General features: G+C 34.6%; 1 protein-coding gene across 1 annotated transcript in view; it reads left to right on the top strand.

The window, feature by feature from the left end:
* LOC308322833 (neuronal acetylcholine receptor subunit beta-2-like) overlaps positions 1-18,505 on the top strand; it is a 51,178-nt gene that overhangs the window by 531 nt on the left and 32,142 nt on the right. Inside the window, exon 1 of the mRNA XM_080774313.1 lies at positions 1-54. This exon is cut by the window's left edge and continues 531 nt beyond it. Within this exon, the coding sequence (XP_080630439.1) occupies positions 3-54 (52 nt within the window). The 5' untranslated portion in view covers positions 1-2. The remainder of the gene's footprint in view (positions 55-18,505) is intronic.

The raw sequence follows: 18,505 nt of genomic DNA, 5'->3' as shown, positions 1-18,505 counted from the left end.
CGATGGCAGCCCCGGTGAAAGCAGCGCTCGCTCTTCTGGTTCTCACCGTGGCAAGTGAGTAATACGTCCCTCAGATACATCATACACCGGCCCCACGAGGGACCGGATAGGCTGTAGGAATGTTGTTGGTATGCTTGATAAAGGACGCACTCTCCGTGTTGTAAGTTGGCTGTCTGTGATGCTGGGTTCTTCTAACCATGTCCAACAACTCGGTGTGGGAAGTCTATTTCAAGATGATAAATTAATGCTGATCATGCTGTTCCCAGTTGGATCAATATGCCATCATGGTGCCGGTGTTATTATTTCTTTTGACATGTTTAAACACATTTCTGTCATTCGCTGAATATCACAGTATAACGGACGAGCCAGTGGGAAGGTATAGTGCACATTTCTGTGCGTCAGACTGTGTTAACACGTGATTTTCAGCACGCCTCAATTAACTACATGCTCACTTCTGCACAACAAAACCACGCGGTGATTACGCAGTGGGCACTATATCCGTATGGCTGTGTGATATATTTCAAGGGGCTGCATGTAGGCCTATTGTCTTTTTTTTTTAGCATAGGCCTACATTCCCCCATGCCGTTCGAAAACAAAATCCATTGCTGTTAAATAGTGAATACAGAATAGGCCTACATCAGTTTTCATTAACCAGTTGCTTGGCTGTGTATCTTTTACAAGGTCCATTAAGCACTAAAAGATAGTGTGACTATTGACGACACACAATGGCATTTAAATCGGCCTGATTAGCTAAATTTCATAATTGTATATGAGATATGCTCTACACAGCATGTGCTTTGACCTAAGATACACTAGGCTATATGCGTAATGTCCCACAATCCGTGTCAATTTAGGCCAAGGCTAATGATGATACTAATAGGGGATTATATAGTGGATGGCTTCTGATTATCCATGTTCACTGGACTATTGTAAATCATTAGCATACATTTTAATTTGAAGAAAATTCTGGAATTCTGGAACCACATCGTTTGTGGTGAACTGTCCAGGGTGCTGAAATTAGATCTGGTCATCTGAGCCAGGCAACTGTCAGTGCATTTGAAGGTTTGGCTCTTACTGTAACTACGGTATGTGCATCAGAATGCAGTTTTTGAGCACACTGACTGGGCGGGAGTCACATGCGTGCAGGAGCTGTCCAATGTCCTGAAACGGGATCTTACCTGCAGTAAATCACAGGCCCAACTCATTAGTCATTACCACTTATAGTTGTACATTTCTTGTCACGTCTAATCAAAAACTGAAATAAACAATCAGCTGGGAATGGGATGTATAGTATTCAATGAATGGTTCCCTGTGTTCTCACTGACTGTGGGTGTACAACTATGGTAATGACTATGGTAATGAGTTGGGCCTTTGATTTACTGCAGGTAAGATCCCATTACAGGACCATGGACAGCTCTTGTGTGTGACACCACTGGTGATCAGCAATTCCTCCAAACAGGGTTTAATAGATTCTGGTCTTAACAGATGGAGAGTAGTTACAATTAGCCATTAAGGACTCAAGCACCCTTTAAGCACACTGTATGCCAATTGTCAAAATGATAAACCTTTGCCAAGCTACTAGGAAGCAGGTAATCTCAATAATGTGTACATTTAGGATCATTTTCTATATACCTGAGTGTCTGAAGAACTTGCATACAGTATATGTGGAAATTTGTTATCTAAACTGAAAATGCTTCCTGCTAGTTCAAATGATGACATTTCATTTATGTAGGCCCTATATTTACCCATTTTGAGTCTTGAAAGACCAAAATAATTGTCTCACTGACTAAAATCAAAGCACCCCTTCCTTTTTTAGAATGATAGTCAACATTTACAATTTACATAATCTTTATTTAGTTTTTATTCCTACATAAAATAAGGCAGGCTTATAGGTTCAATGACTTTGCACCAGTGTAATTTATGTTTATTGCATGTATAGGGAGCAAGGCTCAAGTCCAATTCTTCTACTTTTCCTTCCTTTGTTTACTAGATTGTTTCTTGTGGCATTAATTTGAGTGACTGACATTTCCTTCAGTGACTCACAACAGCAATGCTAGAAAACATCTTAACCACGTTCAACCTGGCGTCCCTCTTTAGGACATGCAATTGCTTAAAAATGTTTGCAAATATAATCATTTTCGCTATTTTTGAAATAGTCCTTAAGTGGTTAGCACTCGAAATGTACTTAGGAACATTTGAGCCTCACTTATTTGACTGTCAAGTTGGCTGACATAGTTTTAGTGGGCATCAACAAATGGTTGACTTTGATCCCTCTTTCTCTCCCTTTGCCCCCTTGTAGCCCTTTAGTTACCCCCATCTGCCTTAATTTGCTAGGTTCTCCTCCATCTCCTTCCTCCTTAATGTGCCCCCCTGCAGTGCATTTCTATTCTGTTTGGCCAGTGGGAACTGTCTGGGGAATGGTCTGGGGCCCATTCTTATCAAACCTCACCCCATGGTTGCTACAGTAAAACGGCAAACCTAGAAGCTACTTCATTGGAGTGCATGCACTCCATGTCATTCTGTTTCATTTCATATCCGTCTACTCTGTCTCTGTCACATTATATACTGTATCTCAGCCAGCAAGTTGGTTAACAGAAAATAAATTGTTATGGCTCAGTAAAATAAAATACAATAAACACAATTTGCCTGAAAATAGATTACCCAGCTATGACCTTTTTCATGAAAAAAAATGAGTAGTGATATGGCTGACTGAGTAAAATAAAACAATCTACCTGAAAATAGATAGCTATAAGTGAAGAGCAATTTCCGCAATTTCCGCAATTACCATTTCCGCAATTTCCATTTCCGCAATTTCCTCAATTTCCATTTCCGCAATTTCCGCAATTTCCATTTCCACCATTTCCGCAATTTCCGCAATTACCATTTCCACAATTTCCATTTCCACCATTTCCGCAATTACAATTTCCGCCATTTCCGCAATTTCCATTTCCACCATTTCCGCAATTTCCGCAATTACAATTTCCCCAATTTCCGCAATTTCCATTTCCGCAATTTCTGCAATTTCCGCAATTTCCATTTCCATTTCCAACTATTAATGGCAGCTGGGTTTCATCATTCAAATAAAATAGAATTCTGTCCGTTTAGCTATAAAATTATGTCAGGGAATAGGGATACACAGTATATGTCTTTCATTTGCATTGCATCTCCCCCCCCCCCCCCAAGCTTTTATTTTGTCTTGAGTGATTTTCATCTTTTTTTCAAATCCTCAAAAATTATGAAAACAGAAAAACGAAAATTCATAATCTACTGTCAAATGGCTAGCTTTTTTTTGTCCTTTACTTTTGAATAGGGATATTATCATCTAAAAAATAAATCAATGATACACAGTTGAATTTGCCAAAACCAAGGTGGTATTTTATCAACCAGTGTGATGAATATGCATGTGTTATACGTGTTGCTGGAACTTGACCATTTGGACATGGATATACATGGATGGTACTTGGCTTTTATAAACTGGTTGGCTTCTAGCTTTAGTTTGCCGAGTGAGGCTAATGACAGCTGAAGCCTGAATTGTTTTGGCCCCTGGAATGCCACCCAGATGGCAAGCCATTGAATAATTTACTTTCTGGATCTCACGACCACTGAAAATAGAGAAATCACAAGCGGAATGCAGAATTTGGAACCTTTTATTTTATTTTCGTTTTAGTATTCTACATTTGTGACCAGGCCCATCGGTCCAGCCATCCACCATGTGTCCAACAGAAGTATCAGTGTTTTAATCAGCGCTTGTGGGAAAAAAACATGTTTGAATTTTCTAAAAACAAGCAAGAGAATAACCTTTGATTGTGCTGGAGCTTCCGTGCATGTGAGATGGTGGCATTTTTATTTTAACGGCGATGAATTATTGAGATGGGGAGTGCAGTGAGGCGGATGGAGGTAGTGTGTGTGTGTGTGTGTGAGAGAGAGAGAGAGAGAGAGAGAGAGAGAGATGATTTTCAATGAGCAGTGTTTAGTATAAATATAAGTTCCCGATTGTACCTTACATGCCAGTGTGGCGCAGGTGATAAACCGGGGGTTTGTAAACAGGACATTCAGGGTTCAAGTCCCCTGAAGAACATTTTCAATGTCCATCTAAATTCTAAAAGGCTGGTTAAATTTAAGTCCCAGATTGTACCTTACAGCCCAGCGTGGCTCAAAAGATACATCTGAGGTTTACAATCCAAAGGTTACTGGTTCAAAACTCAAACAAAACTAATACTCAACCAAAAACTCAAACAAAACTCAAATAAACTCAAACAATACTAAAAATCAACAAAAAACTCAAAAATGAGTCAATATAAAAACTGAAACAACAAAACAAACAAAACATGTCAAATAACAAAACAAAAGCAATAAACAAAAATCATCAACCAATCCAAATGCCTAACCTAAATGCTTTTCAAAGCAAACTTATGTCATACAACCTCTAATCATTAGGGTTCATTATGACAACAAATGAGATTTAGGTTGGAACCTTTCACTGTAGAGCATGCAATAGCATGCGCGCAGGGTCCGGCCCATTCCTCTCTGTTATGTCATATGACGAGCATTTAACTTTTAATATCACAATTATTGTAGCTAATCTTTAACTGAATCTGGAAGTATTCCTTTATTAAATGATTCTTCATAGTCTGGAATTATAACTGATCAATTTTCTTTTGTGACTTTCGCCTTTATTTTATATGGAGGGACAGTCAGTGGTGTAAACTTTATTTATATAGCACATTTCATACATAAAATGCAACTCTGTCACATTCTGTCTCTCCCTCAGTCTCCACACTGGCCTCCCATATCCCATTCCAGCACACCCAGTTCCATTTACACACCTGTCAACTACCTAATCAGCCCAGCAGTGAACACTTCTCCAATCAACCTGCTCACTATAAAACTGGACTCAGTACAAACACTCATTGTCAGTTCATAACCTGTGTCACAGATGTCCTGCCTGTTCATGTGTTGACTTTGATGTCATTCTGATTCATGCCTGATTCCTACCTGCATTCCCCTGTGTAAGATATCTCGTAATTCTTTATTAAATACTTTATTATTATACTCTAGTTTGTTGTGACTTTGCTCCTGGGTTCAACTCTGTCTGCATCCTTGACAACTAAAGTACTTCACATATTAAACTTTATTTATATAGCACATGTCATACATAAAATGCAACTCAAAGTACTTCACATGAAAATAAAATAAAAAATAACAAGCAGCGGAATGCCAGAAACAAAAAGTAGGTCAATCTACAATTAGCAAATAAAAATAGCAATACAAAACTAAAACATTAAAAATGGTAAGGAAATTTGTATTGGATAATACATTTTAAATTGATATTATTAGATATTCAACTTTATTGACATTTATAATTAAATTGGTGTCTTTACACTGTAGAATCCATTGTTGTTTGTTTCTGTTGCTTAACTCTGTTGCTTTAACTACATATAAGTGTCTATTTGTTTGTCTCTAAATGTTTTGATGAATTGAACAATGCCCTTTGTTCAATTCATGCCATACTATAGCACACCGTTTTTCATCATTTTTAAAGGATTTGAAGAAAATTCAAAATTTCAAAAAACATGGGTTATAGCCCATCGTTTTCTGAATTTTTGAAAAAAATGTTATCCTCATTTTTCATCATTTTTGAACATGGGCTATAGCCCCTACCGTACGGCATACTATAGCACGCCGTTTTTCATTTTTGAGGATTTGAAGAAAATTCAAAATTTCAAAAAACATGGGTTATAGCCCATTGTTTTTGAATTTTTGAAAAAAATGTTATCCTCATTTTTCATCATTTTTGAACATGGGCTATAGCCCCTACCGTACGGCATACTATAGCACGCCGTTTTTCATCATTTTTGAGGATTTGAAGAAATTTCAAAATTTCAAAAAACATGGGTTATAGCCCATTGTTTTTTGAATTTTTGAAAAAAATGTTATCCTCATTTTTCATCATTTTTGAACATGGGCTATAGCCCCTACCGTACGGCATACTATAGCACGCCGTTTTTCATCATTTTTGAGGATTTGAAGAAAATTCAAAATTTCAAAAAACATGGGTTATAGCCCATCGTTTTTTGAATTTTTGAAAAAAATGTTATCCTCATTTTTCATCATTTTTGAACATGGGCTATAGCCCCTACCGTACGGCATACTATAGCACGCCGTTTTTCATCATTTTTGAGGATTTGAAGAAAATTCAAAATTTAAAAAAACATGGGTTATAGCCCATCGTTTTTTGAATTTTTGAAAAAAATGTTATCCTCATTTTTCATCATTTTTGAACATGGGCTATAGCCCCTACCGTACGGCATACTATAGCACGCCGTTTTTCATCATTTATGAGGATTTGAAGAAAATTCAAAATTTCAAAAAACATGGGTTATAGCCCATCGTTTTTTGAATTTTTGAAAAAAATGTTATCCTCATTTTTCATCATTTTTGAACATGGGCTATAGCCCCTACCGTACGGCATACTATAGCACGCCGTTTTTCATCATTTTTGAGGATTTGAAGAAAATTCAAAATTTCAAAAAACATGGGTTATAGCCCATCGTTTTTTGAATTTTTGAAAAAAATGTTATCCTCATTTTTCATCATTTTTGAACATGGGCTATAGCCCCTACCGTACGGCATACTATAGCACGCCGTTTTTCATCATTTTTGAGGATTTGAAGAAAATTCAAAATTTCAAAAAACATGGGTTATAGCCCATCGTTTTTTGAATTTTTGAAAAAAATGTTATCCTCATTTTTCATAATTTTTGAACATGGGCTATAGCCCCTACCGTACGGCATACTATAGCACGCCGTTTTTCATAATTTTTGAGGATTTGAAGAAAATTCAAAATTTCAAAAAACATGGGTTATAGCCCATTGTTTTTTGAATTTTTGAAAAAATGTTATCCTCATTTTTCATCATTTTTGAACATGGGCTATAGCCCCTACCGTACGGCATACTATAGCACGCCGTTTTTCATCATTTTTTAGGATTTGAAGAAAATTCAAAATTTCAAAAAACATGGGTTATAGCCCATCGTTTTTTGAATTTTTGAAAAAAATGTTATCCTCATTTTTCATCATTTTTGAACATGGGCTATAGCCCCTACCGTACGGCATACTATAGCACGCCGTTTTTCATCATTTTTGAGGATTTGAAGAAAATTCAAAATTTCAAAAAACATGGGTTATAGCCCATTGTTTTTTGAATTTTTGAAAAAATGTTATCCTCATTTTTCATCATTTTTGAACATGGGCTATAGCCCCTACCGTACGCCACGGCATACTATAGCACGCCGTTTTTCATCATTTTTGAGGATTTGAAGAAAATTCAAAATTTCAAAAAACATGGGTTATAGCCCATCGTTTTTTGAATTTTTGAAAAAAAAATTATCCTCATTTTTCATCATTTTTGAACATGGGCTATAGCCCCTACCGTACGGCATTTGTAAGTGTAAGGCTTAATTGGGTCCTCCACTCACAGTTAACAGTCTTTGTATTGAGTTTGTGCTTGAAATGTTGGCCTACTGTAATTCTGCAAACTGTTAATAAGGATTTGAAGAAATTTCAAAATTTCAAAAAACATGGGTTATAGCCCATCGTTTTTTGAATTTTTGAAAAAAATGTTATCCTCATTTTTCATCATTTTTGAACATGGGCTATAGCCCCTACCGTACGGCATACTATAGCACGCCGTTTTTCATCATTTTTGAGGATTTGAAGAAAATTCAAAATTTCAAAAAACATGGGTTATAGCCCATCGTTTTTTGAATTTTTGAAAAAAATGTTATCCTCATTTTTCATCATTTTTGAACATGGGCTATAGCCCCTACCGTACGGCATACTATAGCACGCCGTTTTTCATAATTTTTGAGGATTTGAAGAAAATTCAAAATTTCAAAAAACATGGGTTATAGCCCATTGTTTTTTGAATTTTTGAAAAAAATGTTATCCTCATTTTTCATCATTTTTGAACATGGGCTATAGCCCCTACCGTACGGCATACTATAGCACGCCGTTTTTCATCATTTTTGAGGATTTGAAGAAAATTCAAAATTTCAAAAAACATGGGTTATAGCCCATCGTTTTTTGAATTTTTGAAAAAATGTTATCCTCATTTTTCATCATTTTTGAACATGGGCTATAGCCCCTACCGTACGGCATACTATAGCACGCCGTTTTTCATCATTTTTGAGGATTTGAAGAACATTCAAAATTTCAAAAAACATGGGTTATAGCCCATCGTTTTTTGAATTTTTGAAAAAAATGTTATCCTCATTTTTCATCATTTTTGAACATGGGCTATAGCCCCTACCGTACGGCATACTATAGCACGCCGTTTTTCATCATTTTTGAGGATTTGAAGAAAATTCAAAATTTCAAAAAACATGGGTTATAGCCCATTGTTTTTTGAATTTTTGAAAAAAATGTTATCCTCATTTTTCATCATTTTTGAACATGGGCTATAGCCCCTACCGTACGGCATACTATAGCACGCCGTTTTTCATCATTTTTGAGGATTTGAAGAAAATTCAAAATTTAAAAAAACATGGGTTATAGCCCATCGTTTTTTGAATTTTTGAAAAAAATGTTATCCTCATTTTTCATCATTTTTGAACATGGGCTATAGCCCCTACCGTACGGCATACTATAGCACGCCGTTTTTCATCATTTTTGAGGATTTGAAGAAAATTCAAAATTTCAAAAAACATGGGTTATAGCCCATCGTTTTTTGAATTTTTGAAAAAAATGTTATCCTCATTTTTCATCATTTTTGAACATGGGCTATAGCCCCTACCGTACGGCATACTATAGCACGCCGTTTTTCATCATTTTTGAGGATTTGAAGAAAATTCAAAATTTCAAAAAACATGGGTTATAGCCCATTGTTTTTTGAATTTTTGAAAAAAATGTTATCCTCATTTTTCATCATTTTTGAACATGGGCTATAGCCCCTACCGTACGGCATACTATAGCACGCCGTTTTTCATCATTTTTGAGGATTTGAAGAAAATTCAAAATTTCAAAAAACATGGGTTATAGCCCATTGTTTTTTGAATTTTTGAAAAAATGTTATCCTCATTTTTCATCATTTTTGAACATGGGCTATAGCCCCTACCGTACGCCACGGCATACTATAGCACGCCGTTTTTCATCATTTTTGAGGATTTGAAGAAAATTCAAAATTTCAAAAAACATGGGTTATAGCCCATCGTTTTTTGAATTTTTGAAAAAAAAATTATCCTCATTTTTCATCATTTTTGAACATGGGCTATAGCCCCTACCGTACGGCATTTGTAAGTGTAAGGCTTAATTGGGTCGTCCACTCACAGTTAACAGTCTTTGTATTGAGTTTGTGCTTGAAATGTTGGCCTACTGTAATTCTGCAAACTGTTAATAAGGATTTGAAGAAATTTCAAAATTTCAAAAAACATGGGTTATAGCCCATCGTTTTTTGAATTTTTGAAAAAAATGTTATCCTCATTTTTCATCATTTTTGAACATGGGCTATAGCCCCTACCGTACGGCATACTATAGCACGCCGTTTTTCATCATTTTTGAGGATTTGATGAAAATTCAAAATTTCAAAAACATGGGTTATAGCCCATCGTTTTTTGAATTTTTGAAAAAAATGTTATCCTCATTTTTCATCATTTTTTAACATGGGCTATAGCCCCTACCGTACGGCATACTATAGCACGCCGTTTTTCATAATTTTTGAGGATTTGAAGAAAATTCAAAATTTCAAAAAACATGGGTTATAGCCCATTGTTTTTTGAATTTTTGAAAAAAATGTTATCCTCATTTTTCATCATTTTTGAACATGGGCTATAGCCCCTACCGTACGGCATACTATAGCACGCCGTTTTTCATCATTTTTGAGGATTTGAAGAAAATTCAAAATTTCAAAAAACATGGGTTATAGCCCATCGTTTTTTGAATTTTTGAAAAAATGTTATCCTCATTTTTCATCATTTTTGAACATGGGCTATAGCCCCTACCGTACGGCATACTATAGCACGCCGTTTTTCATCATTTTTGAGGATTTGAAGAACATTCAAAATTTCAAAAAACATGGGTTATAGCCCATCGTTTTTTGAATTTTTGAAAAAAATGTTATCCTCATTTTTCATCATTTTTGAACATGGGCTATAGCCCCTACCGTACGGCATACTATAGCACGCCGTTTTTCATCATTTTTGAGGATTTGAAGAAAATTCAAAATTTCAAAAAACATGGGTTATAGCCCATTGTTTTTTGAATTTTTGAAAAAAATGTTATCCTCATTTTTCATCATTTTTGAACATGGGCTATAGCCCCTACCGTACGGCATACTATAGCACGCCGTTTTTCATCATTTTTGAGGATTTGAAGAAAATTCAAAATTAAAAAAAACATGGGTTATAGCCCATCGTTTTTTGAATTTTTGAAAAAAATGTTATCCTCATTTTTCATCATTTTTGAACATGGGCTATAGCCCCTACCGTACGGCATACTATAGCACGCCGTTTTTCATCATTTTTGAGGATTTGAAGAAAATTCCAAATTTCAAAAAACATGGGTTATAGCCCATCGTTTTTTGAATTTTTGAAAAAAATGTTATCCTCATTTTTCATCATTTTTGAACATGGGCTATAGCCCCTACCGTACGGCATACTATAGCACGCCGTTTTTCATCATTTTTGAGGATTTGAAGAAAATTCAAAATTTAAAAAAACATGGGTTATAGCCCATCGTTTTTTGAATTTTTGAAAAAAATGTTATCCTCATTTTTCATCATTTTTGAACATGGGCTATAGCCCCTACCGTACGGCATACTATAGCACGCCGTTTTTCATAATTTTTGAGGATTTGAAGAAAATTCAAAATTTCAAAAAACATGGGTTATAGCCCATTGTTTTTTGAATTTTTGAAAAAAATGTTATCCTCATTTTTCATCATTTTTGAACATGGGCTATAGCCCCTACCGTACGGCATACTATAGCACGCCGTTTTTCATCATTTTTGAGGATTTGAAGAAAATTCAAAATTTCAAAAAACATGGGTTATAGCCCATTGTTTTTTGAATTTTTGAAAAAAATGTTATCCTCATTTTTCATCATTTTTGAACATGGGCTATAGCCCCTACCGTACGGCATACTATAGCACGCCGTTTTTCATCATTTTTGAGGATTTGAAGAAAATTCAAAATTTCAAAAAACATGGGTTATAGCCCATCGTTTTTTGAATTTTTGAAAAAATGTTATCCTCATTTTTCATCATTTTTGAACATGGGCTATAGCCCCTACCGTACGGCATACTATAGCACGCCGTTTTTCATCATTTTTGAGGATTTGAAGAACATTCAAAATTTCAAAAAACATGGGTTATAGCCCATCGTTTTTTGAATTTTTGAAAAAAATGTTATCCTCATTTTTTATCATTTTTGAACATGGGCTATAGCCCCTACCGTACGGCATACTATAGCACGCCGTTTTTCATCATTTTTGAGGATTTGAAGAAAATTCAAAATTTCAAAAAACATGGGTTATAGCCCATTGTTTTTTGAATTTTTGAAAAAAATGTTATCCTCATTTTTCATCATTTTTGAACATGGGCTATAGCCCCTACCGTACGGCATACTATAGCACGCCGTTTTTCATCATTTTTGAGGATTTGAAGAAAATTCAAAATTTAAAAAAACATGGGTTATAGCCCATCGTTTTTTGAATTTTTGAAAAAAATGTTATCCTCATTTTTCATCATTTTTGAACATGGGCTATAGCCCCTACCGTACGGCATACTATAGCACGCCGTTTTTCATCATTTTTGAGGATTTGAAGAAAATTCAAAATTTCAAAAAACATGGGTTATAGCCCATCGTTTTTTGAATTTTTGAAAAAAATGTTATCCTCATTTTTCATCATTTTTGAACATGGGCTATAGCCCCTACCGTACGGCATACTATAGCACGCCGTTTTTCATCATTTTTGAGGATTTGAAGAAAATTCAAAATTTCAAAAAACATGGGTTATAGCCCATTGTTTTTTGAATTTTTGAAAAAAATGTTATCCTCATTTTTCATCATTTTTGAACATGGGCTATAGCCCCTACCGTACGGCATACTATAGCACGCCGTTTTTCATCATTTTTGAGGATTTGAAGAAAATTCAAAATTTCAAAAAACATGGGTTATAGCCCATTGTTTTTTGAATTTTTGAAAAAATGTTATCCTCATTTTTCATCATTTTTGAACATGGGCTATAGCCCCTACCGTACGGCATACTATAGCACGCCGTTTTTCATCATTTTTGAGGATTTGAAGAAAATTCAAAATTTCAAAAAACATGGGTTATAGCCCATTGTTTTTTGAATTTTTGAAAAAAATGTTATCCTCATTTTTCATCATTTTTGAACATGGGCTATAGCCCCTACCGTACGGCATACTATAGCACGCCGTTTTTCATCATTTTTGAGGATTTGAAGAAAATTCAAAATTTCAAAAAACATGGGTTATAGCCCATTGTTTTTTGAATTTTTGAAAAAATGTTATCCTCATTTTTCATCATTTTTGAACATGGGCTATAGCCCCTACCGTACGCCACGGCATACTATAGCACGCCGTTTTTCATCATTTTTGAGGATTTGAAGAAAATTCAAAATTTCAAAAAACATGGGTTATAGCCCATCGTTTTTTGAATTTTTGAAAAAAAAATTATCCTCATTTTTCATCATTTTTGAACATGGGCTATAGCCCCTACCGTACGGCATACTATAGCACGCCGTTTTTCATCATTTTTGAGGATTTGAAGAAAATTCAAAATTTCAAAAAACATGGGTTATAGCCCATCGTTTTTTGAATTTTTGAAAAAAATGTTATCCTCATTTTTCATCATTTTTGAACATGGGCTATAGCCCCTACCGTACGGCATACTATAGCACGCCGTTTTTCATAATTTTTGAGGATTTGAAGAAAATTCAAAATTTCAAAAAACATGGGTTATAGCCCATTGTTTTTTGAATTTTTGAAAAAAATGTTATCCTCATTTTTCATCATTTTTGAACATGGGCTATAGCCCCTACCGTACGGCATACTATAGCACGCCGTTTTTCATCATTTTTGAGGATTTGAAGAAAATTCAAAATTTCAAAAAACATGGGTTATAGCCCATCGTTTTTTGAATTTTTGAAAAAATGTTATCCTCATTTTTCATCATTTTTGAACATGGGCTATAGCCCCTACCGTACGGCATACTATAGCACGCCGTTTTTCATCATTTTTGAGGATTTGAAGAACATTCAAAATTTCAAAAAACATGGGTTATAGCCCATCGTTTTTTGAATTTTTGAAAAAAATGTTATCCTCATTTTTTATCATTTTTGAACATGGGCTATAGCCCCTACCGTACGGCATACTATAGCACGCCGTTTTTCATCATTTTTGAGGATTTGAAGAACATTCAAAATTTCAAAAAACATGGGTTATAGCCCATCGTTTTTTGAATTTTTGAAAAAAATGTTATCCTCATTTTTTATCATTTTTGAACATGGGCTATAGCCCCTACCGTACGGCATACTATAGCACGCCGTTTTTCATCATTTTTGAGGATTTGAAGAAAATTCAAAATTTCAAAAAACATGGGTTATAGCCCATTGTTTTTTGAATTTTTGAAAAAAATGTTATCCTCATTTTTCATCATTTTTGAACATGGGCTATAGCCCCTACCGTACGGCATACTATAGCACGCCGTTTTTCATCATTTTTGAGGATTTGAAGAAAATTCAAAATTTAAAAAAACATGGGTTATAGCCCATCGTTTTTTGAATTTTTGAAAAAAATGTTATCCTCATTTTTCATCATTTTTGAACATGGGCTATAGCCCCTACCGTACGGCATACTATAGCACGCCGTTTTTCATCATTTTTGAGGATTTGAAGAAAATTCAAAATTTCAAAAAACATGGGTTATAGCCCATCGTTTTTTGAATTTTTGAAAAAAATGTTATCCTCATTTTTCATCATTTTTGAACATGGGCTATAGCCCCTACCGTACGCCACGGCATACTATAGCACGCCGTTTTTCATCATTTTTGAGGATTTGAAGAAAATTCAAAATTTCAAAAAACATGGGTTATAGCCCATCGTTTTTTGAATTTTTGAAAATAAAATTATCCTCATTTTTCATCATTTTTGAACATGGGCTATAGCCCCTACCGTACGGCATACTATAGCACGCCGTTTTTCATCATTTTTGAGGATTTGAAGAAAATTCAAAATTTCAAAAAACATGGGTTATAGCCCATCGTTTTTTGAATTTTTGAAAAAAATGTTATCCTCATTTTTCATCATTTTTGAACATGGGCTATAGCCCCTACCGTACGGCATACTATAGCACGCCGTTTTTCATAATTTTTGAGGATTTGAAGAAAATTCAAAATTTCAAAAAACATGGGTTATAGCCCATTGTTTTTTGAATTTTTGAAAAAAATGTTATCCTCATTTTTCATCATTTTTGAACATGGCCTCTAGCCCCTACCGTACGGCATACTATAGCACGCCGTTTTTCATCATTTTTGAGGATTTGAAGAAAATTCAAAATTTCAAAAAACATGGGTTATAGCCCATCGTTTTTTGAATTTTTGAAAAAATGTTATCCTCATTTTTCATCATTTTTGAACATGGGCTATAGCCCCTACCGTACGGCATACTATAGCACGCCGTTTTTCATCATTTTTGAGGATTTGAAGAACATTCAAAATTTCAAAAAACATGGGTTATAGCCCATCGTTTTTTGAATTTTTGAAAAAAATGTTATCCTCATTTTTCATCATTTTTGAACATGGGCTATAGCCCCTACCGTACGGCATACTATAGCACGCCGTTTTTCATCATTTTTGAGGATTTGAAGAAAATTCAAAATTTCAAAAAACATGGGTTATAGCCCATTGTTTTTTGAATTTTTGAAAAAAATGTTATCCTCATTTTTCATCATTTTTGAACATGGGCTATAGCCCCTACCGTACGGCATACTATAGCACGCCGTTTTTCATCATTTTTGAGGATTTGAAGAAAATTCAAAATTTCAAAAAACATGGGTTATAGCCCATCGTTTTTTGAATTTAAAAAAAAAATGTTATCCTCATTTTTCATCATTTTTGAACATGGGCTATAGCCCCTACCGTACGGCATACTATAGCACGCCGTTTTTCATCATTTTTGAGGATTTGAAGAAAATTCCAAATTTCAAAAAACATGGGTTATAGCCCATCGTTTTTTGAATTTTTGAAAAAAATGTTATCCTCATTTTTCATCATTTTTGAACATGGGCTATAGCCCCTACCGTACGGCATACTATAGCACGCCGTTTTTCATCATTTTTGAGGATTTGAAGAAAATTCAAAATTTCAAAAAACATGGGTTATAGCCCATTGTTTTTTGAATTTTTGAAAAAAATGTTATCCTCATTTTTCATCATTTTTGAACATGGGCTATAGCCCCTACCGTACGGCATACTATAGCACGCCGTTTTTCATCATTTTTGAGGATTTGAAGAAAATTAAAAATTTCAAAAAACATGGGTTATAGCCCATTGTTTTTTGAATTTTTGAAAAAAATGTTATCCTCATTTTTCATCATTTTTGAACATGGGCTATAGCCCCTACCGTACGGCATACTATAGCACGCCGTTTTTCATCATTTTTGAGGATTTGAAGAAAATTCAAAATTTCAAAAAACATGGGTTATAGCCCATCGTTTTTTGAATTTTTGAAAAAAATGTTATCCTCATTTTTCATCATTTTTGAACATGGGCTATAGCCCCTACCGTACGGCATACTATAGCACGCCGTTTTTCATCATTTTTGAGGATTTGAAGAAAATTCAAAATTTCAAAAAACATGGGTTATAGCCCATCGTTTTTTGAATTTTTGAAAAGAATGTTATCCTCATTTTTCATCATTTTTGAACATGGGCTATAGCCCCTACCGTACGGCATACTATAGCACGCCGTTTTTCATCATTTTTGAGGATTTGAAGAAAATTCAAAATTTCAAAAAACATGGGTTATAGCCCATCGTTTTTTGAATTTTTGAAAAGAATGTTATCCTCATTTTTCATCATTTTTGAACATGGGCTATAGCCCCTACCGTACGGCATACTATAGCACGCCGTTTTTCATCATTTTTGAGGATTTGAAGAAAATTCAAAATTTCAAAAAACATGGGTTATAGCCCATCGTTTTTTGAATTTTTGAAAAAAATGTTATCCTCATTTTTCATCATTTTTGAACATGGGCTATAGCCCCTACCGTACGGCATACTATAGCACGCCGTTTTTCATCATTTTTGAGGATTTGAAGAAAATTCAAAATTTCAAAAAACATGGGTTATAGCCCATCGTTTTTTGAATTTTTGAAAAAAACATTATCCTCATTTTTCATCATTTTTGAACATGGGCTATAGCCCCTACCGTACGGCATACTATAGCACGCCGTTTTTCATCATTTTTGAGGATTTGAAGAAAATTCAAAATTTCAAAAAACATGGGTTATAGCCCATCGTTTTTTTAATTTTTGAAAAAAATGTTATCCTCATTTTTTATCATTTTTGAACATGGGCTATAGCCCCTACCGTACGGCATACTATAGCACGCCGTTTTTCATCATTTTTGAGGATTTGAAGAAAATTCAAAATTTCAAAAAACATGGGCTATAACCCATCGTTTTTGTCATTTAGTCATTTTTTTCAAATCTTCAAAAATGATGAAAAACTGCGCGCTATAGTATGCCGTACGATATGGGCTATAGCCCACGGTCCAAAATGATGAGAAACGAGGCTAACTTTTTTTTTCAACATTTCAATAAACATGGGCTATAACCCATCGTTTTTGTCATTTCGTCATTTTTGTCAAATCATCAAAAATGATGAAAAACGGCGCGCTATAGTATGCCGTACGATATAGGCTATAGCCCATGGTCCAAAATGATGAGAAACGAGGATAACTTTTTTTTTCAAAATTTCAAAAAACATGGGCTATAACCCATCGTTTTTGTCATTTCGTCATTTTTTTCAAATCTTCAAAAATGATGAAAAACTGCGCGCTATAGTATGCCGTACGATATGGGCTATAGCCCACGGTCCAAAATGATGAGAAACAAGGCTAACTTTTTTTTCAACATTTCAAAAAACATGGGCTATAACCCATCGTTTTTGTCATTTCGTCATTTTTTTCAAATCCTCAAAAATGATGAAAAACTGCGCGCTATAGTATGCCGTACGATATGGGCTATAGCCCACAGTCCAAAATGATGAGAAACGAGGCTAACTTTTTTTTTCAAAATTTCAAAAAACATGGGCTATAACCCATCGTTTTTGTCATTTTTTCATTTTTGTCAAATCATCAAAAATGATGAAAAACGGCGCGCTATAGTATGCCGTACGATATAGGCTATAGCCCATGGTCCAAAATGATGAGAAACGAGGATAACTTTTTTTTTCAAAATTTCAAAAAACATGGGCTATAACCCATCGTTTTTGTCATTTCGTCATTTTTTTCAAATCTTCAAAAATGATGAAAAACTGCGCGCTATAGTATACCGTACGATATGGGCTATAGCCCACGGTCCAAAATGATGAGAAACGAGGCTAACTTTTTTTTTCAAAATTTCAAAAAACATGGGCTATAACCCATCGTTTTTGTCATTTTTTCATTTTTGTCAAATCCTCAAAAATGATGAAAAACTGCGCGCTATAGTATGCCGTACGATATGGGCTATAGCCCACGGTCCAAAATGATGAGAAACGAGGCTAACTTTTTTTTTCAAAATTTCAAAAAACATGGGCTATAACCCATCGTTTTTGTCATTTTTTCATTTTTGTCAAATCATCAAAAATGATGAAAAACGGCGCGCTATAGTATGCCGTACGATATAGGCTATAGCCCATGGTCCAAAATGATGAGAAACGAGGATAACTTTTTTTTCAAAATTTCAAAAAACATGGGCTATAACCCATCGTTTTTGTCATTTTGTCATTTTTTTCAAATCTTCAAAAATGATGAAAAACTGCGCGCTATAGTATGCCGTACGATATGGGCTATAGCCCACGGTCCAAAATGATGAGAAACGAGGCTAACTTTTTTTTTCAACATTTCAAAAAACATGGGCTATAACCCATCGTTTTTGTCATTTCGTCATTTTTTTCAAATCCTCAAAAATGATGAAAAACTGCGCGCTATAGTATGCCGTACGATATGGGCTATAGCCCACGGTCCAAAATGATGAGAAACGAGGCTAACTTTTTTTTTCAAAATTTCAAAAAACATGGGCTATAACCCATCGTTTTTGTCATTTTTTCATTTTTGTCAAATCATCAAAAATGATGAAAAACGGCGCGCTATAGTATGCCGTACGATATAGGCTATAGCCCATGGTCCAAAATGATGAGAAACGAGGATAACTTTTTTTTTCAAAATTTCAAAAAACATGGGCTATAACCCATCGTTTTTGTCATTTTGTCATTTTTTTCAAATCT

The sequence above is a fragment of the Protomyctophum bolini genome (genome assembly GCF_963924005.1).
Source record: "Protomyctophum bolini genome assembly, chromosome: 10".
In the NCBI taxonomy this organism is placed as follows: Eukaryota; Metazoa; Chordata; class Actinopteri; order Myctophiformes; family Myctophidae; genus Protomyctophum; species Protomyctophum bolini.
This window is presented reverse-complemented; position numbering and strand designations above follow the sequence as displayed.